The 24,317-nt window shown below is 38.9% G+C and overlaps 1 protein-coding gene across 3 annotated transcripts in view; it reads left to right on the forward strand.

Annotated features, from left to right (window-relative positions):
- The window catches only part of FGD6 (FYVE, RhoGEF and PH domain containing 6), a 111,479-nt gene extending 89,640 nt beyond the window's left edge, over positions 1–21,839 (forward strand). For all 3 annotated transcript variants that reach the window (XM_081248711.1, XM_081248713.1, XM_081248712.1), the window contains 9 exons: positions 289–372; positions 1,191–1,270; positions 7,569–7,671; positions 8,156–8,302; positions 9,138–9,240; positions 10,955–11,082; positions 17,056–17,184; positions 17,802–17,950; positions 20,803–21,839. In XM_081248711.1, the coding sequence (XP_081104837.1) occupies positions 289–372; positions 1,191–1,270; positions 7,569–7,671; positions 8,156–8,302; positions 9,138–9,240; positions 10,955–11,082; positions 17,056–17,184; positions 17,802–17,950; positions 20,803–20,839 (960 nt within the window). In that variant the 3' untranslated portion in view covers positions 20,840–21,839. The remainder of the gene's footprint in view (positions 1–288; positions 373–1,190; positions 1,271–7,568; positions 7,672–8,155; positions 8,303–9,137; positions 9,241–10,954; positions 11,083–17,055; positions 17,185–17,801; positions 17,951–20,802) is intronic.
- Positions 21,840–24,317: the final 2,478 nt, after the last annotated feature.

Raw genomic sequence — 24,317 nt, forward strand, 5'->3', positions numbered from 1 at the left:
TCAGTGATTTGTTTTGGCAGATTATAATACCTTAGGTGGGATTTAGAATTCAGAAAACGTTAAATCTGTTACAGAACTTGGAAAGAAAGCACATTTTCTAGAAATTGCCTTCTAGTAATATTCTAATAGAACATTCTAGGTGGTTCTGGTTTTATAAGCAGAATATAAGTATTCTATTCAGAGAGTTTTAAAGAGGTAATATTGTTCCTTTATTCCTGTATCTTACCAATACCTTTGTAGCTGAAATTCGTTGCTTTACTTTGTCCTATGAAATGTTTCTACTTTCAGTTTAATGATGCTCTGTTGTATACAACACCGGTGCAGTCCGGGATGTACAAACTGAACAACATGCTCTCGTTGGCTGGAATGAAGGTCTGTGCATCTGTTAGAAGGTTTTTCTTTTTTTTTTTTTTTTTTTGCATAAGATATTTTTTTACCCAAATGTATTTAGAGAAAAAGCCCTAAGATAATCATCTTCTCATATCTCTATCTCTTCTCTCTCCATGTGTTACTGTTCATTCATTCATTTTTGTAGTTATTTGTTCCCTCATACATTAATTTAGTCATAAGATACTGAGAACTACTATACTGAGAACTACTATAAACAAAATGTGTTATCGGTTTAGTGAAAAATATAAAGATGAATTGAAGCATGATCCTTTTGTCTCCACCTCTACTCCAATCCCTCCAGGAGTTTAGCAACTAGTTGGGAAGCTAATACGCTGCATATCAATACCTATAAAATAGACAGTAATAAATATCACTATAAAGGCACAGTTAAAGTTTGTGGGAGCTCAGAAAATAAAGAACGTGCAGCTTTTGGTGGGACATGGTAGAGGGATTGGTGGTAGTTAGGAAGAGGGAGACTTGAGGAAGTCTTTTTGGAGGAAGAGCCAAGAGCCTTACAGAATTGGTCACATTTGGCCATGCTGAGATGTAGGGAAAGGCATTCTAGGTACAGGGAATAGTGTGAGCAAAGGCCTGAAGGTGGGGAAGTTGGGCCTTCTTGTATGTGGGTATTTAAATTCATCTGGAGCACAGAGCAGATGAGGGAGAGTGATGGTAGATCAAGCTGAATATGAAGGCTGGGGGTGGGTGTCAGCCGTGGGGGCACTGGGCAATTTTAGCTATGCTTCAGCAGTGAGGTGTTCAATTGGATGAATCTGCTCAATCATTTTGTTTTCTTCCAGGTCAGAAAACCCACCCAAGAGGCATATCAGAATGAACTAAAGATTGAAAGTGTAGAACGTTCCTTCATACTCTCAGCCAGGTAAATTTTAAAAATGTATGGGTGAACATTTGTCAGTATTGCAGAGTCAAACATCTCCAGCATTTTTCACATTTAGGTTAACTAGTAAACTTATTTTTTTCCCTTTCTTTTCTCTCCTAATACCATGCAGTTTACTCTTGACTTACAATGTAGGTAGGATGTCTAAGAGCTGATGCAGTAGTGTGCTAGATGTACAAAGACTAAAATGTTCCTCTGAATGGAATAATAATGCCGAAAAGTGCTTTGCTGATCTTTTTTTTTTTTTTTTTTTGCGGTACGCGGGCCTCTCACTGTGTGGCCTCTCCCATTGTGGAGCACAGGCTCCGGATGTGCAGGCTCAGCGGCCATGGCTCACGGGCCCAGCTGCTCCACGGCATGTGGGATCCTCCCGGACCGGGACACGAACCCGTGTCCCCTGCATCGGCAGGCGGACTCTCAACCACTGCGCCACCAGGGAAGCCCTGCTGATCATTTTTTAAAAGTGGTTATTTCAAGTCATTTTACAATGATACATAATGTTTTTAAAAACATCTAGTGCTTTATAGTTTACTAGGAAGTTTTCGTGTAACATTCAGAGGTCATAACAAATCTACTGAGGTAGGTGTCATAAAAAGGAGGAAGACTAAGGTACAGAAAAATTGAGTTGCTTTCTTAAGGATGCATAGCTGGCAAAGTCAGGATACAGGTAGAAACTTTCTGCTTTTAAATCTGTTGTTATTATGACATACCACATTGCCTCAAATCAGAACCTACAGTGACTTATGTGTAAATCAAAATATATTACCATAATGTAAATCAAGTACTGAGGAAACCTGGGGCTGTGTGACTCATACACACATATATTGGCTGAGTGGTAGAAGTGCATGTGTGGCAGGATTTGACTGGTGAAGGGAGAGCCACCAACAGTCATAGCTTGCTCCATTGCTGAATCTGCATAACAAGTCTGGGCGGCTCTCAGATCTCACCTTTGACATAATAAAAATAGAGCAAACATTGATGTAGCGCTTACTTTGTGCCAGGGACTATCCTAAGCACTTTCTGTGTATTAATTCATCAAATCTTCACAATAACCTTTTAAGGTAAGTTACTACTATTATACCCATTTTATGGTGAAAAAAGCCAACCAGCTGTTAAGTAGCAGAGCAGTGACGCTGAAATTTGAATCTGACACTAAAATTCATGCTTTTAACCATTCTGACATTGCCTATGTCTGTGGATGTCAAGGACTGAGACCAAATGTGCTGACTTCCCAAATCAGACCGCAAGAGCATCTCCCTGGGTCGTGTCACTCTTCTGAAATGGAATGGCCACTGCTGCCTGACACCAAATCTCAGGATGACAGGAGAAGACAAATTCCTGTATTCAGGGTTTGTCAAGTGTTTCCCAGCTACCAGCAAGAGCAAGCAGAGTTCCGTCAAGGCAGGGGGCACCTGAAGCATCCTCCAAATCAGTATTTAGAAAGTGAAAGTAGGGGAATTCCCTGGCAGCCCAGTGGTTAGGACTCCGCACTTCCACTGTAGGGCGCATGGGTTTGATCCCTGGTCATGGAACGAGGATCCCATACGGCCAAAAAAAAAGGTAAATGCCTGATCACCTGGAACTATGCCCTATTTTTTCTTTCTTTCTTGAGTCTGAACAAAAGTGCAAAGAACATCAAGTCCCTGTACATCAGGCTCCTGGCAAATACTTAAGCCTGGTTCTTAAAATCAAGAAAGTTATTTTCAAAGATCCAAAGAGTGTATAACTGATTCACTTTGTTATAAAGCAGAAACTAACACACCATTGTGAAGCAATTATACTCCAATAAAGTTGTAAAAAAACAAAACAAAACAAAAAAAAGTCTTTTAAAAACAGACAAAAAAAAAACAAAACAAACAAACAAAAAAGATCCAAAGAGGACATGCCTATAGGGAAGTTAAGTTTTCAGTTGCACTTAAGTTTTCTAACTAAAATAGGCTTTTATAAAAACAAAATTCTGTTTATTAAAAATTAAACAATTCAGGAAATGATGGTTGATCTTTCTTTCTTTGGTTGCCTATGAGGTAAATATCTGGATGTCGAGTGTTTTTTCAGATGGGCCTCCTAGACCTTAGCAAGATCATTGGATTTTTAAGTGTGATGGGAAACCATCCAAAGGTTTTAAGCTAAGAATTGGTGTGACCTCATTTTTATTTTTAAAAGAGCACACTGTCTGCCTCGTAGAAGTGGACCGCCAGAGACTAGAGTAGAAGTTGGGAGACCAGGTAGGAGGTTGTAGATGGTGATGTCTGGACTATAGTTGTAAGAAATGGTTCAATCAGGTAGAGCCAATCAGGATGGAGTGAATGTGGGGTATGCAGGAGAATGATAAAACTGGAAAGTTATTGATAAAAGAAAAGTAAATTTCCACAGGAGGGTTAAGGTGGCATGCATGCAAGAAAGGGAACAAACACATACTAAATGCCACCCATATGCCAGGCTCTCCTTCTGAATTCCCCCAACCACACTGAGGTACAGTGTAACAGGTGAAAAAGGGATAGGAGGCCTCTTGTGATCTTGCTCCTGTCTGCCTCACCAGCCTGATCTCCATTCACTCTCCTTGTCACCAACCCCACCAAAGCATGGCATGTTCCATCAGCATATGGATCTGCTAATGATTCTTCATGCATGCCAGCCTACTTCACATCCTTCTGCCTTGCACAGGTGGCTACCTCCACCTAGAATTCATCCCTTTGTTCAATAAGTAATATGGAGCGTCTCCCCTGGGCCAGGCATTTTGCTGGGCATCAGGATACAGGGGACAATGAAAAGGGCCTTTCCTTCTCTGAGCTTATAGTCCATTAGGAAAGACATACACTTAGCAAGTATTACCACAGTCAATTATCAGGGAGATTAAGTAGTATACAGGGAAACTACCAGGTGCTATGAGGCTGTAAAACAAGGGATCTTAAATTAGATTTGGTGGAAAAAGGGCAGTTAGGGATAGCTTCCCTAAAGTCCTGTGTCTGTTAAGTTAAGAAGGATAAGTAGCTGTTGGACAGCTAGGCAGAGAGAAAAGGAGGAGGCTTCTGGCCATTAGGAACAGTGTATACAAAGGTCCTGAGGTGGAAAGGGACATGGTGTATTCAAAGAACTAAAAGGCCAGTGTGTCATGAACATAGCGAATGAGAGGGAGAGTGACCCAAGATAAACCTGGAGGGCCAGGGAGAAAGATTATGCAGAACCGTCTTGTGGATTTCGGTCTTTAGCCTAAGAGCCACAGGAAACCACTGAAAGGTTTCTACACGGGAATGATGTGATCGTATTGGCATTTTTAAAAAGAACATCTGGTTGCTCTGTGGAGGATGGTTTGGGAGGGGAACTGAAGGAGACGAGTATTGGGACGGAGAGAGGCAGAAAGAGTGAGTCTCCAGCCTGTATAGCGTATTGGATTGCTGTGATAAGGAAAACTGGGAAAGGTGCAGCTTTAGGAGAAAAATCAGGAATTTAGGTTCAGATGTGCATATTGAATGTGTGGTGCCTATAAATCATCAAAATGGGGTCATCAAGGAGGCAGTTGATGTCAGGAGCTGGATGTCAGAAGGAAGACTGGACTAGAGGCATATCCTGAGGAGTCATCAGCCTCGAGACGATGACCAAAGCTAGGAGACTGGCTGAGGGTGCACAGGGAGACCGCAGAGTTCCCTGTCAAACACCTGTAGTTGTCCCAATAGCACCTTAGTCATCACCTCTGCAAAGCCTTCCCTGCAACCCAAATAAGGTAATTAACTACTTCTATGTTACTTATCTATCTTACATTTATTATATCATATGGTAATTTTTACCTGACTTTATGTCTCACCTCAGTTAGATGTGAGCCCTTGCAAGTACTTTGTGTGCCCAGTTCATGGCGTAGTACCTGGCCCATAGAAGGCTCCCAGTAAATGTTACTCAAATAAACTTAAGTGATGTGGCCTTTGGACCTCAGAGTTGCATCCCACAGTTAACACAAGAAGTAAATAGTGTGGCAAGGTCTAACACACCAGAAATCTCTTCTGTTGGAGAGTTTTTTCCCTTAGAAATTATTTCCATTCATTGGGGAAATGGTGCTTGTTTAATGCAAATTTGCTATCTGGTAATGTCCACATTCCATAAAGAAAAGAATACTTGGCTTAACTGTGTTTTTCTGTGAGGAAGATGCTGATTCTTCTACTAGCCATGTCACAAAGGCAGAGCTAGAACATCTCCACTCGATGCTGTAGGCAAATGTGTGTGGTCTATGAGAAATGTGTTATCAGCTGATAAACATTGTTTTGGCAGAACCCCACACAAGAGAGAGCCAGGAATGATTAAATGAAAGAACAGCATACGTGACATGATTTGCACAGTCGAGTCACATTCCACGTGCTCCCAGGGCTCCAGAAAAATCAGACGGCAATCCTCAAATTAGCCATCTGCCTCTCGACTTTCTGTTACTTTTTCCAGTGAAAAGTTGGGGAGGGAGAGAGGGCAGGGGGGACAGTAATATTTTATGAATGTTTACTTGGAACCTGAGCCTATGTTCTCATAGTGTAGTCCTTCAGAGAACAGGAACAGAGGCCAGAGGTGACATGGTGGTGAAGGGTTCCATCCTTAGCCACACTTGGATCTGATACCAAGTCACCATTTAGTACAGAGCCTGTTATCTAAAGCAAATTATCTAACAGTTCAAATCCTCACATTGCTTTTCTGTAAATGGTGATGGTGTGTGACGTTGGGATTGGGGGAATGGGGTGTAAGATCCAATGTATTTTCCATGGGGTACCTCTGAGGATGAGAAGTGATGATATTTGCAAAGAAAGCATTCAGCATAGTTGGCTGATACGTAGTAAATGTTAAATCAGCGGCAGCTAGTTGGGGCAGTGATGATAGCATAGTAGAGGTAACTGAGGCAGGCAGGTTTTGTTTGGTTTAGAGAGAGAGGGGCTGTTTCTATTTTATTTTGGTTTTGGTATATAATGAAACTTTGAGAAATATACTAGTTTTAAAATTTTATTTGTAAACTTGATATCTTCCTTTTAACATCCATATGAGTGCATTTTCTAAAAGGCACTGAAAGCCATTTAGTAGGAAGATACATTTCTGAGAATGATTATTGTGGGGAAGGTGAGTGGTTTTTAAAGTTATCTCCTTGACCTGCTTTGGATTCATCAAAATATGCCTATTTGTATCATTTTTTGTGATGGAATTTTTCATTTTAGAGTCACTATTTAAAAGTTAAAATATACTTAAAATTAGAGTGAATAATACAATGAAACTGCATATTCAGTCACCCAGACTCAAAAATTACCTAGATTCTGCCACAAATTTTCCTGTTTTCTAAAGTACTTCAAAACAAATTACAAATATCAGGTCATTTTACTCCTACCTACTTTAGTATGCTTCTCTTAAAAAAAGGAAAGTTGACATTTTCTTATACAATCACATTCCCATTATTATGATGGATTTTATCATGATAGAGATTTAAATTTATTATTAAATTCTGTCTCTACAAACACACACACATACACACACAATACCTAAAATGTGCCTCTCCCTCTTGAGTATGCAAAACAAAATGGGCGATACCAGTGATGATTCTGAGTTACCATAGCATTTTTTTTAGAGGGAGGTGTGGTTGCAAAAACGGAGAACAAGAATGTGTTTTTCTGAGCAGGCTTTCCCCCTGTTTCGCCCATTTCCACCTACATTCGAGTCACATAGCTCCTGATGAACTGAGGGTTAAGAACAGAAAATGTGATGGGCCAAATAGGTAGAGGAACCCTAACAACCACTGAAGGCTATTTCCCTTATTAACCACTCCTTCAACATCTATTTATGACACCAAAAATATGTTTCCTTGACTCCAGTGCCCTTTCTAGAATATTTAGTAACCTAAAAGTATGTAGTATTCTGTGCTGTAAATTTGGATTTGAAACTTGATTTCTTGGAATATTTTTAGATTCTAGGATTATATCTCAGGAAACTCCTTGGTTATATAAATAATCATAATTATTAATTGCATGAATAGCCCTTAAACCAAACAAAAATACCTCCAAATTTAGGAGACTTCAAAAGCCATTCAGTAGAAAGCGGTATTTTTGGAAAGAAAAAAAGCATTGTGTTTGCTAAAATGCCGTGTGTGCTCTAATGCCTGCTCTGATTATTTGTGCACGTAAACCTCCGAGTTGTTGCCTGTGACTAGCATTGTTGGAGGGTGGTGGAATCTGTTGCCATGGCAGAAGGAAAAGATGTAAGAAAAAGGCAAAGAATAAAAGCTGACAGACATCTGGTTGACAGAACTCTCTTTTGCCCCCAACAGTTCTGCCCCAGAAAGGGATGAATGGCTAGAAGCGATTTCCAGGTCAATAGAAGAGTATGCCAAGAAAAGAACCACATTCTGTCCTAGTAGGAGTCTTGATGAGGTATTGTCTTTTCCTTCTTATGTTTCTGCAGTGCATTTCAAATCGTTTTTACCTTCAAGAAACTTTTCCCAGGGGTTTAGAAAAGCAACATGTGTTTCACAGAAGGATTGGAGGTGTGTGCGTAATTTCAGCGCTAAATATTCATTCTGTTAATGTCTAACTACAAGTCTATGATAGCACATAGTGCAGTCATATTTTTTCTAGTTTTAAAGCCTCATTGTAGAAAATACAGTATAGTTTAAGGAAGAAACTAATTGGCTGTTATTGCACTACCACAGGCCTCTTTTAAAGTTAATTTTGCACTAGAGGATTGTGGGAATGTAGCTAATCTTAATATCCTAATAACGTGAAAAATATGATAGCTCATATTTCATCCACATCCTTAATGATGCCGTCAGCACTGTGAGTTGCCAGTCCAAATAAAAAGGCTCGATGCTGTAGCAGGCAGTGTGCATAGAGATAATCAGAAGTCATTCTTCCACAGGCTGACTCAGAAGATAAAGACGAAGTTAGTCCTCTTGGATCCAAGGCTCCCATCTGGATTCCTGATACCAGAGCTACGATGTGTATGATCTGCACAAGTGAATTTACTCTGACCTGGAGACGACATCACTGCCGGGCCTGCGGAAAGGTTGGAGAGGATCACACTCACCTCCCTTGTGATTTTCACTAGCTCTACGCTGTACATAACGAAGAAGCACGTTTCTCCTTGTAAACCATTGGGGGTGGGGGGAGACACTGAATCGTGGCTGATATCTCCTCTACATATTTAGGCACAAGGCAATCTTATTAGGGAACTTAGCTCTTCCTAGCCCAAGATTACTTCAGAATGTCAATAATAGATCATGTTCATTTTAAAAAAAAACTAATACATTCAAATGAAATAGATGCTCACATTTACAGATAATTATTGAAACTGCATTTATCTAAATACTAAGTTCTTAATAGGAGGAAACTTTCAGTGTTGAAGTTATCACTAGTGATGTTTCTAAGTCTTCACGACGTTATTAGTAAAATGAGCATCGTAACAATGACATCCGAGAGTTACTGTAAAGATTTAATGGGTCTTATTTAGACAGCATGTAATCTGGGCCAGACACTGGGAAGAGGCACAGCAGAGGTGTTCATAGTTGCAGCAGTGATGATGACAGTGACGATGATGACGAAGATGGTAAATACAGCTAACATAGGACTTGCTACACACCGGGCACTGTTCTAAATATTTTGCACATGTTAACTCCTTTAGTATATTATTATCTGTAGTAAGCACTCAGTAATAATCTGTGGCCTCTTCAAATGTGGTATTGTGTGTGAGTTCCCTACATGCCTGAGCTCCACTGAATTTTTATTCAGACTCAGTGACTATGAAAAGGTTTTGAAAAGTAGACAGAACTATAAATTGTAACATAACTGGTGGTTTAGATACAAAGGTTATTCTAAATGAAATAATTCCAATGTGTTTTCAGATTGTATGCCAAGCTTGTTCATCAAATAAATATGGATTAGATTACCTGAAAAATCAACCAGCAAGAGTATGTGAACATTGTTTCCAAGAACTGCAGAAATTAGGTAATATATAAGTAAAGATTTAATTGAAAATTCCGTTATTCCCCAAATACTTTCAGGCAACCTTCTGAAAGAATCATCTTAGGCACATTAGCAAAATGATTGGTGATACTTCTCTCAAAATATTAAGTATCTTGCTTTCTTAACTTAGTTCAGCTTTCTTAACTCATAGTTTGTGGTAATTCCAAGAAAGGTTGGACTGAAACTTATTTTTACTCTGAAAACGGTTTTGCTGAGGATCCTGATTATAGAAATGTAATCACAGGATAAAAGGCTTGGAGTAGTTACAGGGGAACTTTAACTTCCAAATAATTTTCAAGTTTCTAGTTTCACAACTGTGTGCTCATTACAAATCATTTTTATCTATTAGTAAAGTAATTCTCTATGGAAACATACTAGGTAGAACTTTGTTAGCCGTATTCTAATCACTTGGACTGATGTAGTGAGGTTTTATTTTACATCTAAATGTGCAGCTTTTCGCCAACTACAAAATGATAAATCGTATCTGCCTGTTCATTATTTGCAAGTATCCATCCCTACAGTTAAGGTGAATGCAGTTCAGGTCTATATTTTAGGACGAGATCCTGAAACTTAAAGGATGTAAATTTTTAAAAGATTATCCTTCATGTTGATGAAGAATAGCTTTTCGTCATCAATGAGAATATCTAAATGAATATAACTAGATGACATGCCATTTCAGAATCCATATATTTATAGAGGAATCGTTTGTTATTATCTGTATACATTTTCCAAAAAGACACGTCTACCTAATCTTTTGCCACCCTTATGTTCCTCCCTTTGTTCTCTGGTTATATAATATACGCTCAAACATTCAAAATTCATTTTTGAATACTCCTCCCTCATCACACACACCCATTTGGTCAGTAAATCTTGTCAAATTTATGTTTGAAAAACCTGTCTTGCTCTTGAATTCTTTATCCACCTCAGCCCTAACAAAGTCTTCATTATCTTTCATGTGGACTACTGTCCTAATTTCCTAACAGGTTTTTCTGCTGCAAATCCTTCCTCTTTCCTACTGCCAGATTTATTTTTCTAAGTTCAGTCTGCTCGTGTTACTTCCCAGCCCAAAAGGCCTTTGATTTCCCACTGCCTAAAAGACAGTCCTTAGAACCAGCCTCACCTCCAAATAGATGAACTAATTTCATATCTGTGTGCTTTTGCTTATGCTGACTTGTCTTCATGGAGTGTTCTTCCTCCACTTTTTAGCTTGGCAAACTCCTACTTATACCTTAACGCTAACTCAAAACTCTCATTCTTTTCCCAGCTTTCCTTGAACCTCTGCAGTGAAAATTAATTACTTCCTCATCTTGTCTCATAGTCCCTTTTCTAGCATTTTGTTCATTGTAATATTATTTGGTCATGTATCTGGATACTAAATGATGTTGTCAGTTTGGTTTTTTTTTAAAGTCAGGAGGGAAATTTTTTCAATTTTTTATAAAGTTGATAGTACATAAACATGTTTCAGAATTCTTAAGGCGCAAAAGGTCAATCCTTTCATGTGGCTTGCAGTTGAAAAAGTATAAAATCATAGACAGTGGGAAGTCTTCCTCCCACTCAACTTCTAGCCTGGGGAAGTGTCATAAGTTTCTTAAGTATCCTTCCATGGATATTTATGCAACAACGTTTATTGATTTGGATTAAATTGAATTGCACAATGCTTACCATTGGTTATATAAGTGTACCCGATTTGTTTTAGATCACCAGCACTCTCCTAAGATTGGATCTCCTGGAAATCACAAATCTCCTTCAAGCACCTTATCATCAGTCTTACATAGTATTCCATCAGGGAGGAAACAGAAAAAAATCCCAGCTGCTCTCAAAGAAGTAAGTGTTTCCATTAGACTTGCAACCTGATAGAGGCTGAATTATTCATACACTTATAATACACTATTTTTCTTTCATAAAGGAAGACGTCATTTCCCACCACTATTAAGACATGCATTTTAATACTGGTAATGGATGTGGTTGAGGCCTCACTATCTTGCTTGATCTCCCTTATGACCTGAGTCATTTAGAAAATGCCTGTTGAAAGGTTTGGAGAACATTTTATAGCAATGATAGAAAGGAAAGATAACTTGGACACGTGTGAATTTTTAAAATTACTTTGAGGAGACCCCTTCCTTTCTCCTTTGAGGAGAGGGAAGAAGTCTACAGAATATTTGGGGCATTTTATTAGCATTTACTCATCTGCATGGCTTGTTTTTTATAGGCATTAGTTGGTTATATACAGCTGATATCACTGATAGTACGTTGTTCTTCCTTTAACTTAAAAAAATTTTAAGTGATAATAGACTACAGAGTTAGACCTGCCACTGGACTAAATCCACAGGCATCAATGATATCCTATCCCAGTTCCTCAAAATCAGGTGTTCAGTCAGCCAGTGTCAAGAATTCAGACAGTCCTGCCTTTCTGGTCACTCCTATTTTGATTTTTATTAATTAGTTCTACCTATGCTAGTTCTGTGGCCAGGAGAGTCGTTTTAAATTCTGTTCTCTTGCTTGGTTGCTGTGGAGGTCTTCTATCATGGAAAAGCAAACAGCTCTAAAACTTTTACCAGGATCATGTTTCTCATGTAAAGTTGAGTGTATTTCATCATGGCCATTGAAACACTAGGCAGTGATTTATAGCCAGTCTCATGATATAGTAAGAATAGGACTTACAGTTCCATTTGCCAAGTTTCATGTGGAACTGGGTAAGCCAGCCGAGTGAATACCCCTGAACTCTATTTCTTCCATCACACAGTTCCTGAATCTATATCTACATTCAAAAACCTTAAGGTTCTTAACCAACCAACTTAATGTTCAGTTCTCTGTAATTTTTCACCTCTCCATGCTGATGTCACATTTTAGAAATATAATTCTTACCTGTGCTCCCCTCTTGAGTCGAAACTCCACAGCACTGGCTACCAAAGCTCGTTATGGTCTATAGACTAGACTCCACCTAATTCCACTCCGTTTTTGCACATCTTCCCACCCAGCCACACAAACAGGCCTTCCTGGCTGCAGCCATTTCTCCCTTGACTCCACTGGTTCTCAAAGCATCCTCCAGAGCGGTAGCAGCTCCGCCTGGGAACTTACAGAAACGCAGATTCCTGGACCCACCCACACTGCATGGAATGAGGAACTGTAACCAGCATTCTTGGCGATTCAGATACGGGTCTACGAAAGTTTGAGAGCCATTGCCTTGCTCCTTTGTGGTCACATGGGGAAATTTATCCAGTGAAGGGCTGTAAAAGTCAAAGTAGTCTCCTCAGAAAGCTGTGCTGTTTGTCTTTTTTTAAAAAACTGAGGTGATATTCACATAACATATAATTAACCATTTTAAAATATACAGTTCAGTAGTATTTGCTGTATTCACAGTGATGTGTAACTGACATATTGCTCCAATTTCAAAACTTTTTCATCACCTCATAAGAATACCGTGTCTGGGCCTCCCTCGTGGCTTGGTGGTTGAGAGTCCGCCTGCCGATGCAGGGGACGCGGGTTCGTGCCCCGGTCCGGGAAGATCCCACGTGCCGCGGAGCGGCTGGGCCCATGAGCCATGGCTGCTGAGCCTGCGCGTCCGGAGCCTGTGCTCCGCAACGGGAGAGGCCACAACAGTGAGAGGCCCGCGTACCGCAAAAAAAAAAAAAAAAAAAAAAAAAAAAAGAATACCGTGTCTGCTAAGTAATCAGTCCCCACTACCCCCTCCCTCCAACCCCTGGCAACCATGGATCTGCTCTATGTATTTGCCTATTCTGGATCTATCATATAAAAGGAGTCATACAATATATGACCCTTGTGTCTGGCTTCTTTCACTTAGCACAATGTTTTTGAGGTTCATCTGAGTTATAGCATGTGTCAGCACTTTGTTTCTTTTTATGTCTGAATAGTACTCCTTTTTATGTACATACTACAACTTAGCCATTCATCGGTTGATGGATACTTGGGTTGTTTCCACCTTTTGGCTATTGTGAATAATGCTGCTATAAACATTTGTGTACAGATTTCCATGTGGACCTATGTTTCCATTTGTCTTGGTTATATACCTAGGAGTGAAATTGCTTGATCATACAGTAATTCTATATTTAACTTTTTGAGGAATTAGGGAGTTGTATTCTTATTCCAGTGATGTTCAGTACATTTTTAGAAATTCCTCTTTTTTAAAATTACATACATTCAGAGCCTCAGCACCCTCAGTAATGGCAGGCTGCATCTCTTGAGTTGGATTTCATTCATTCATTCATTCATTCATTCATTTATTTATTTTTTGCGGTACGCGGGCCTCTCACTGTTGTGGCCTCTCCCGTTGCGGAGCACAGGCTCTGGATGCGCAGGCTCAGCGGCCATGGCTCACGGGCCCAGCCGCTCCGCAGCATGTGGGATCTTCCCGGACCGGGGCACGAACCCGTGTCCCCTGCATCGGCAGGCGGACTCTCAACCACTGCGCCACCAGGGAAGCCCTATTTTTTATTTTTATTTTTTATTTGTTATTTATTTACTTTTTTAAATTTATTTATTTAATTTATTTATTTTTGGCTGCTTTGGTTCTTCATTGCTGTGCATGGCTTCTCTAGTTGCTGCAAGCGGGGGCTACTCTTTGGTGTGGTGCGCGGACTTTTCATAGCGGTGGCTTCTGTTGTTGCACAGCACAGGCTCTAGGCACGTGGGCTTCAGTAGTTGTGGCTCATGGGCTAACTAATTGTGGCTCGTGGGCTCTAGAGCGCAGGCTCAGTAGTTGTGGCGCATGGGCTTAGTTGCTCTGCGGCATGTGGGATCTTCCCGGACCAGTGCTCAGAACCGTGTCCCCTGCATTGGCAGGCGGATTCTTAACCACTGCCCCACCAGGGAAACCCATTTATTTTTTAAATAAATCATTGGAAGGAAAGTTTTGTGAATTAATTAGGTGATTAAGCTGGTTAACACCAATTTTGCTTTTAAAAAGATAATAGAGGACTATGTATGACTATTCAGTATTGGGATTAATCTTGTATGGCTAATAAATTAATTGTAAAATATTCCAAAAGAGTAATGTACCAAATATTTTGGGCAATGATAGTAACACTTAACATAAGTACATAGTGGGTATCCCCATGTGACTACATTTTAAGAGAAACTTCCTTTAAATATAAACATTTTAGTTTTTTTTTTTAATTACTTAGTAGTCTTATACAGGGATGTTATTTCTGTATACAAATTTACTTGCACTTGAGAGATATTTCTAATTTAACATTAGATATAAATTTTCCACTTGGGACTTCTCTGGCAGTCCAGTGGTTAAGACTCCACGCTCCCAATGCAGGGGGCACAGGTTCGATCCCTGGTCAGGGGACTAAGATGCCGCATGCCACCCGGTATGGCCAATAAATAAATAAATAAATAAAATTTCCACTAAACAATATATCATCCTTTTTATGAAATGTATAAGAAATTAATACAATTACTACATGATTAAAGATATACTTTAAAATTCATAGACCCCATCTCTATTAGTCTTCTATTGCTTTGTACCAAATTAACACAAATGTAGTGGCTTAAAACAACACACATTTATTATCTCAGGAGCTTAGATGGGATCTCTTTAGGGCTGCAGTCAAGGTGTTGGCCAGTGTTGAGTTCTCATCTGGAGGCTGACTAGGGAAAGATCTACCCTGCTCCTAGGGGCTGCCCTTAGCTCCTTGCCACCTGGGCCTCCCCACATGTCTGCTTACTTCTTCAAAGCCAGCATGGTAGAAAGTCTCTAGAGCCAGTCTGCTAGCAAGATAGAGTCTTATGTAATGTAATATAATCATGGGAGTGATAGCCCGTCACCTTCACCATATTCTATTGGTTAGGAGCAGTCACAGGTCCTGCCCACACTGGAGGGGAGGAGATGCTACAACAGCCTGATTCTCAGTGGGAAGCCACCTTGGGAGTCTGTTCACCATACCACCAATAAGGCAGTTCCTAAACTTGGCTTTCATATCTCTATTTTTCCTATATTTAAAAAGAGAAAAGTTTCAACTGCCACATTATAACCACTGAAGGCTTACTGTCTTTTACCTAGAGATTGAAACACTTTCAGCCTTTTATGAAGCAAAACAAGCTTCTTTTCTTTTAGACCAAAATTTGGGGAGCAGAAACTGATCTTTAAAATCACCATTAAGGGACTTCCCTCGTGGTCCAGTGGTTAAGAATTTGCCTTCCAATACAGGAGACTTGGGTTCGATCCCTGGTCAGGGAACAAAGATTGTACATGTCACGGGGCAACTAAGCCCGCGTGCCACAACTACAGAGCCCACATGCTCTGGAGCCCAGGAGCCACAGCTAGAGAGAAGCCCGAGTGCTGCAACTAAGAGCCCTCACGCATCAACGAAAGATCCTGCGTGCCACAATAAGACCCGACACAGCCAAAAATAATAAATAAATAATTTTTAAAAAATCACCATTAATAATAGAATTTTCTGGGAATTCCCTGGTGGTCCAGTGGTTAGGACTCTGTGCTTTCACTGCCAGGGCCCGGGTTTGATCCCTGGTCAGGAAACTAAGATCCCGCAAGCCACGCAGGCATGGCCAAAAAAAAAAAAAAAAAGAATTTTCTATTTACTTTTGTATTGATAAAGTTTTTAGAAATCCAAAAAGTTATTTCAGGAACTGAGTTAAAGGTTTAAGTAATTTTCCCTAACACCCAAAATAAGAAGAGCAATAAACAATATATACTGTCCCAAAATACAGCTTTAAAAAGGCATTTTTCTGGAGTGGGTGTGGAGAAAAGGGAACCCTCTTGCACTCTTGGTGGGAATGTAAGTTGATACAGCCACTATGGAGAACAGTATGGAGGTTCCTTAAAAAACTAAAACTAGAGCTACCATATGACCCAGCAATCCAACTACTGGGCATATATCCTGAGAAAACCATAATTCAAAAAGAGTCATGTACCACAATGTTCATTGCAACTCTATTTACAATAGCCAGGACATGGAAGCGGCACATATATACAATGGAATATTCCTCAGCCATAAAAAGAAACGGAATTGTTTGTACTTAGGTGGATGGACCTAGAGTCTGTCATACAGAGTGAAGTAAGTCAAAAAGAGAAAAACAAATACCGTATGTTATCACATATATATGGAATCTAAAAAAAAAAAGGTTCTGAAGAACCTAGGGGCAGGACAGGAATGAAGATGCTGACGTAGAGAATGGACTTGAGAACATGGGGAGGGGGAAGGGTAAGCTGGGACGAAGTGAGAGAGTGGCATGGACATATATACACTACCAAATGTAAAATAGATAGCTAGTGGGAAGCAGCCACATAGCACAGCAAGATCAGCTCAGTGCTTTGTGACCACCTAGAGGGGTGGGATAGGGAGGTGGGAGGGAGATGCAAGAGGGAGGAGATATGGGATATATGTATATTCACTTTGTTGTACAGCAGAAACTAACACAATACTGTAAAGCAATTATACTCCAATAAAGATGTTAAAAAATAAAGTGGATGGATCTTAAAAAAAATAAAAGGCATTTTTGACATGTGGAATTATTCATCTTCTGGCAATCGAGAAAATACAGGTGAACCCACAAAGAAACACATACATGCAAGCACAGTTAAACCAGGTAAAATTCTGGAATTGCTTCTAAAAGGAAGGATTTTATGCCCATGGCATGGCAGTATTCAATTTGTACAGCAGCAGATTTTGAAAATAAACAATTTCATTCTGAAACATGATATTCTTATTATGGTTATTGCTTTCAGCACCAATGATCAAAAGCAATTTTGTGATTTTAAATTTTGTTTTTGTATGAAAACTATTAAACTGTGTGTGGGGTTTGCTTACCTAGGTATCAGCGAACACAGAAGATTCTTCTATGAGTGGCTACTTGTACAGATCAAAGGGCAATAAAAAACCTTGGAAACACTTGTGGTTTGTCATAAAAAATAAAGTGCTATATACGTATGCTGCAAGTGAGGTAAGATCTGAAATCTAAACATGAATAATTTGAGGGTCTTGTTTTATAATGCTACCTGGAAATAATTACGTTTGCCTAATTTGTCTCTGTTTTTTGTTTTGCTTTGCTTTGGGAGGGGGGAGATGTTGCTGTTATTTTTGACATGAACAGTGTCCTTGTTTTGTATCTAAAGAGCTCTTACTCAAAAATGTTAGGAATTTTCCATAGTGTTAAAATGTAAGTTTGGGGAGTGTCATGTGACTACTGACTACTTCACTAAAGGCAGAGGTTCGGTGGGACTTGGGTAATCACCTTTCTGAGCTACATTTTCTGCATCCATAAAATGAAAGTAATATAATTACTTACCTCCTGTGGTTGTAGAGAAATAATGTGAAATTCAGTGGATATGAACACACTGAAAACTGTCTGGCACAGTGTCTGGCTCATGGTGTAGGTGGGGCAGGGGTGTCCCAATAAATATTGTTGAATAAATGAAAGGTGAATAAGTTGCTAGAATTACCATTGTTTTATATATATGTATTTGAAACTAAATTGGAGTTACATAGATCAAGAGTTTGCAGATCTGAATTTTGTATCAATTTAGAAACCCATCTCCTTTTGTGTCTTTGTAAATTTAGGACGTGGCAGCTTTGGAGAGTCAACCTTTATTAGGATTCACTGTCACTCAAGTCAAAGATGAGAATTCAGAGTCGAGAGTGTTTCAGTTACTGCACAAAAACATGTTATTTTATGTATTCAAAGCAGATGATGCTCACTCGGCTCAGAAGTAAGTAATTTAGACGTATTTTTCTTTCATACATTAGATTTCAAGTTGTTACTTTAACTGATTGATTTTATTTTATTTTATTTTTATTATTATTATTTTTTTTTGCTGTACGCGGGCCTCTCACTGTTGTGGCCTCTCCCGTTGTGGAGCACAGGCTCCGGACGCGTAGGCTCAGCAGCCATGGCTCACGGGCCCAGCCGCTCCGCGGCACGTGGGATCCTCCCGGACCGGGGCACGAACCCATGTCCCCTGCATAGGCAGGCGGACTCTGAACCACTGCACCACCAGGGAAGCCCGACTGATTTTAAAAATAACCTACTTCCATGCATGGAAACAACGAAGAACTTAAATCAGACATACAATTTAGAAAGAATTTAATGTATTATTCAGACTCTTTAGAATTGTTTTAAAGACAGGCAAGAGTATCTGGAATATTTTCAGGAGGCAGAGAGGAAAAGAAAATAGGTAGTTCTGTCCAAAATATTTTGTGTACACATGACCTTCAAGGAAGCAGCATGATTCTCCTCTGCTGAAAAGAAGGGAAGCTGAGGTTATTTGACCTCTCCTCCAATGAGGTTAAGAATCTTCTCTTGAAACATTCCGGGACTTTGGCAATCCAATGATTCAATTGTGCCATGGAACAGCAGGGGTTTAAACAGCTGCTTGCTGACTTACTCCTTTGGGGAAAAGGTCAAACACATTAAGAGGCTCCCATGCTGTTCCCAATGACTGAGTAGAAAGAAATGGATATCATTTTAGGTGGAAAAGGCTGAAATAGTCTTTTCAAAATTCCAACAAGAATATTTATTTAGGTGTCATGAGATTGCTTAACATAGAGAAGCATATCTCTGTGAAACTGAGGTCCTTTCTGAACCAAACAATTCAGTTCGCCTCCCTTTCATTTGATTTTCATTTTGGCCTCACAAAATATACATTTTATTTTCACTAAGAGGTGCTCATGTTTTCTCAATAGGCTTTAAAAGTGCATGCAGATCAAAAAGAATACTTTAAGTAAGCCAGGCTTGTCTTTTCTTTAGGCAGTTAAAATTAATGTACCAGAATTACACATGTTCCTGAATAATAATCAGGTACTTTTGAGTACTGAAGAATATTTTTAAGTTATGACACAACTATCTTTTCTTTAAAAAATAGTTACTTGGGGCTTCCCTGGTGGCGCAGTGGTTGAGAGTCCACCTGCCGATGCAGGGGACACGGGTTCGTGCCCCGGTCCGGGAGGATCCCACATGCCGCGGAGCAGCTGGGCCCGTGAGCCATGGCCGCTGAGCCTGCGCGTCCGGAGCCTGCGTGTCCGGAGCCTGTGCTCCGCAACGGGAGAGGCCACAACAGTGAGAGGCCCGCGTACCACAAAAAAAAATAAAATAAAATAAAAAATAAAAAATAGTTACTTGGAGGGGCTTCCCTGGTGGCGCAGTGGTTGAGAGTCCGCCTGCCGATGCAGGGGACATGGGTTCGTGCCCCTATCCCGGAAGATCCCACATGCCGCGGAGCGGCTGGGCCCGCGAGCCATGGCCGCGGAGCCTGTGTGTCCGGAGCCTGTGCTCCGCAACGGGAGAGGCCACAGCAGTGAGAGGCCCGCGTACAGCAAAAAAAAAAATAAAAATAAAAAAAAATAGTTACTTGGATAAAATAGTAATTGCCCTAAAATTCTGTTGGATATTATATTTCTCATCATTTTTACCTGAATTCATCATCAAGCTGATAAGCTTTTGAATATATATCTTTATGTCATTAAGTTGACAAGATAGAAAGCCCTTCAAGACAGAGCTGAAGGTAGTTGGGTGAAGGGTATCAGCTTACTTGTTATTTAGAATTAATACAGGCTAATTTATAAATTTCTCTTTACGTTATTATCATATGCGTTGCTGTATTTGCACATTATAGAATATTAAAATGTGTTAATTTTAATGGAAACTTGACTTTTAAAAAGCCTTTTTATTATGGTATAACTTATATTCCATTTGCATTTAAAAATTTTTTTTAAATTCCATCCTTAAAATGTGAGATAAATCTGCTACAGGCTACTTTTACTAATTACATTGAATGATTTCAAGTGTTCATGGTAAGTTTAGAAGCCATTACACTACTGGGGAGGTACAAAGAAACTACCTCCAAGTGTCTTCTGAATAATTGTAGCTGTGTATATTGTCAAATAAAACTTTTGAGGCAAAAGAATTTTAGAAAGACTTCTATGAAAGTGAGACACTTTTATATTGCATGCAAACTTTAGATCAACTGAGAGTAGACTACTAGATGCTAGATTCCCTTTCACTGAAAATATTAGAATAGGTCTGGACTACAGATGCCCAAGGAGTCTCTGGTTGGTAGAATTAAGAGATGAGGAGACAGGGACAGAGCTAGTATTCCCAAAGGCAGAAAGGGGGTTAAATAAAGGCCTCTGCAGATATATCCACTTCCAAAATCAATTAGATGGGATCAGTAGAACATCATAGAGCCTTTACATGGAATGGCCCCTTCCTCATGCTTCAAAGAAATAAGAGATGCACAGGAATTCCCTGGTGGTCCAGTGGTTAGGACCCGGCGCTTTCACTGTCAGGGCCCGGGCTCTATCCCTGGTTGGGGAACTGAGATCCTGCAAGCCGTGTGGCGTGGCCAAAAAAGAGAAAGAAGTAAGAGATGCACTTTTCAGGCCAAAGTTTGGTCCAAATTACCAAATAAAGGGTAGTTCCATACATACAGAATTCTCATTTTCTATAGGAAAGATCTTAAATATACTGTTAGAGTAATTGGATCCACAGGCACAGCTATTATCTATACTGTCTTAACATATATTGGATGATTGTATTTTAAAATCTAACAAATTTCTCTTATAGGTGGATAGAAGCATTTCAAGAAGGCACAATATTGTAGCTGTATTTGTTTCATCTCGTGTGATTCCAAAAAGGTGGAATTTCATCAGAATAGAGTAAATGCAGAACAAAAATTTTAAATAAGTGAACACTGCCAAGATAAATCCAACCAAAATCTTCATCAAAGAAATTATTTTGCTAGGTATAAGGTAATTTTTATAAAATGTTTGTTTTTCATGTATGTTATTTATTAAAAATTTGATGTTTACTTAATGGTCAGAGTTATTTCTGAGACTCACACTGAATTCTAAAGTACCTTTTCTTTAGAAACCAGAAAACTTATCTTAATACTGTATTAGCTGTTTGTGACACAGTCCATACTGTTTTCTCAGTGTGTTTTACAGTGTTACTTTGTAACATTCTCACTAGTGGTAAGTCTTTGTAAATAAAAAAGACACATCAAGGAGCAAATTTCCATGCAGTGTTCGGTTTGGAAATTATGATTATAAAACAGCTGGTGAAAAAAACGCATGTCTTTGAATCAATAAATTTAGATGAATTTTTTATCTTTTAATGGAAAAACACATGGCCAATTTCTACCTCAGTAACTGTGAAATGAAATTCCAGTAAATTATCAAAAGTATTTCTACTATTATGTACCTCTTTTGGTATGAGATAATGTTACATCATCAAGGAATTATAGCAAAGGGATAGAATCTGAATTTTCATCTAACTCAACAATGAGTAGGAAAAAGGATGTTTCCATTTGCAGGGGAACACAAATAATCAACTCTATGGCCTTTACATTAAGTCTAATCTTTTTTTAAAAAACTACCATTTCAACGCAAACATAAGTGTATTATTTCTTTAAAAAGTAAAATATGGCAAGCATTATATTACATGATGTCCCTTGCTATTGTAAGTATTCTGAGTCCAAGTCAATGGTGGTATTTGTATCTAAAAAGAATGTTACATTTTCTATAATATTGTGATTTTTTAAATGAACTGGAATTACCATATCAAAAAACACAAATTCTAAGCCAGTATTAGCGGAAATTGTATAGTACCATTTTTTAAAGGATTTTTAATACCACTTTGTGTTATGTCCTCTCTGGTAATTAAAAAAGTATATTTTTCTTTAACCAACTGTCAGCGTACCTCATTAGGAAGGGTTTATATTCCTAATTTTGGTTCACATACTGTTTAACATATGAACTACTTTATATATAAAATTGATTAGCAGAAGTAAAATGAAATTAACACTATGATTAAAGTCATTCCTGATGTTCAAAATATACATTTATTGACTGAGCTTAAACTAAATATAAATTATCTTAAAAGGCAAGGTTATCCATAGAATATTTCATTAAAGGGCAAAATAAATTTCCCTTCTGCTTTTATATAAAGGATTTCCTAACTCAGTATTATATTTATGATTGCCAAGAGAATTGCTGAGTGCCTTCTGAAGCCTTCTGAATGTTTGTTGCAGCACCAGGGTATCTACTAGATCTAGAGTAGGCTGCTGCAGTTTTTTGGCTATTGCTTGCTGTGGAATCACTTTGAATCCTCTTGCAACCTCACATACAATCCTCACATGCTATCTCCCAAATCTTTTTGTCACTGTAGGTAAATTAACACTTCTTTGCAGCTCATTAATTTTAACCAAGGTAGCATAAATAAGGCTTCCATGTTAAATCCCTGCAGTTTTTAGTGTGTCCTTTTTGGAGACCAAGGTTATGCCTTATACAGTGTTTCCTTCTGTTTCATTGGGACTAGCATTTGCAAAACAACAAGTTATTGGAGTTCCTCCCTCCTCCTCTTGAGCTCTCAACCTTCTGACTACAAGGTTTGGTTTAATCTGAATCTAAAAACTATCAACCAAGGCTATTCTATCTTCCAACTGTTGGCTGAATCAAGAACCAGTTAAACATTTAAATACAAGAAACATTGCATAAACTTCTAGTAATTCTCCTAATTACATGTGAAACTCATGTATGATTATGCTAGCTATTGGCTTAGCCCCATGGAGGGCTTTGAAAATTAAAAAATATCGCGCCTTTTGAGGAAGCTATCAAGTTACCAGCACCCCTCCGCCAAGATTTTTTTTCTAATTTTTGAATTTTATTTTTTTATATAGTAGGTTCTTATTAGTTATCCATTTTATACATATTAGTGTATATATGTCAATCCCAATCTCCCAATTCATCTCACACACACACACACCCACCACCACTTTGCCCCCTTGGTGTCCATACGTTTGTTCTCTACATCTGTGGCTCTTTTTCTGCCCTGCAAACTGGTTCATATGTACCATTTTTCTAGGTTCCACATATATGAGTTAATATACGATATTTGTTTTTTTTCTTTCTGACTTACTTTACTCTGTATGACAGTCTCTAGATCCATCCATGTCTCTACAAATGACCCAACTTCGTTCCTTTTTATGGCTGAGTAATATTCCATTGTATATATGTACCACATCTTTTTTATCCATTCGTCTGTCATTGGGCATTTAGGTTGCTTCCATGACCTGGCTATTGTAAATAGTGCTGCAGTGAACATTGGGGTGCATGTGCCTTTTTGAATTATAGTTTTCTCTGGGTATATGCACAGTAGTGGGATTGCTGGGTCATATGGTAATTCTATTTTTAGTTTTTTAAGGAACCTCCATACTGTTCGCCATAGTGGCTGTATCAATTAACATTCCCACGAAGAGTGCAAGAGGGTTCCCTTTTCTCCACACCCTCTCCAGTATTTGTTGTTTGTAGATTTTCTGATGATGCCCATTCTAACTGGTGTGACGTGATACCTCATTGTAGTTTTGATTTGCATGTCTCTAATAATTAGTGACGTAGAGCAGCTTTTCATGTGCTTCTTGGCCATATGTATGTCTTCTTTGGAGAAATGTCTATTTAGGTCTTCTGCCCATTTCTTGGTTGGGTTGTTTGTTTTTTTAATATTGAGCTGCATGAGCTGTTTATATATTTTAGAGATTAATCCTTTGTCCATTGATTCATTTGCAAATACTTTCTCCCATTCTGAGGTTGTCTTTTCGTCTTGTTTGTAGTTTCCTTTGCTTTGCGAAAGCTCTTAAGTTTCATAGGGTCCCATTTGTTTATTTTTGTTTTTATTTCCATTACTCTAGGAGGTGGATCAAAAAAGAACTTGCTGTGATTTATGTCAAAGAGTGTTCTTCCTATGTTTTCCTCTAAGAGTTTTATACTGTCCGGTCTTACATTTAAGTCTCTAATCCATTTTGAGTTTATTTTTGTGTATGGTGTTAGGGAGTGTTCTAATTTCATTCTTTTACATGTAGCTGTCCAGTTTTCCCAGCACACTTATTGAAGAGGCTGTCTTTTCTCCATTGTATATCCTTGCCTCCTTTGTCATAGATTAGTTGACCATAGGTGCATGGGTTTATCTCTGGGCTTTCTATCCTGTTCCATTGAGCTATATTTCTGTTTTTGTGCCAGTACCATATTGTCTTGATTACTGTAGCTTTGTAGTATAGTCTGAAGTCAGGGAGTCTGATTCCTCCA

This window comes from Mesoplodon bidens (genome assembly GCF_964165515.1).
Source record: "Mesoplodon bidens genome assembly, chromosome: 11".
NCBI lineage: Eukaryota > Metazoa > Chordata > Mammalia > Artiodactyla > Ziphiidae > Mesoplodon > Mesoplodon bidens.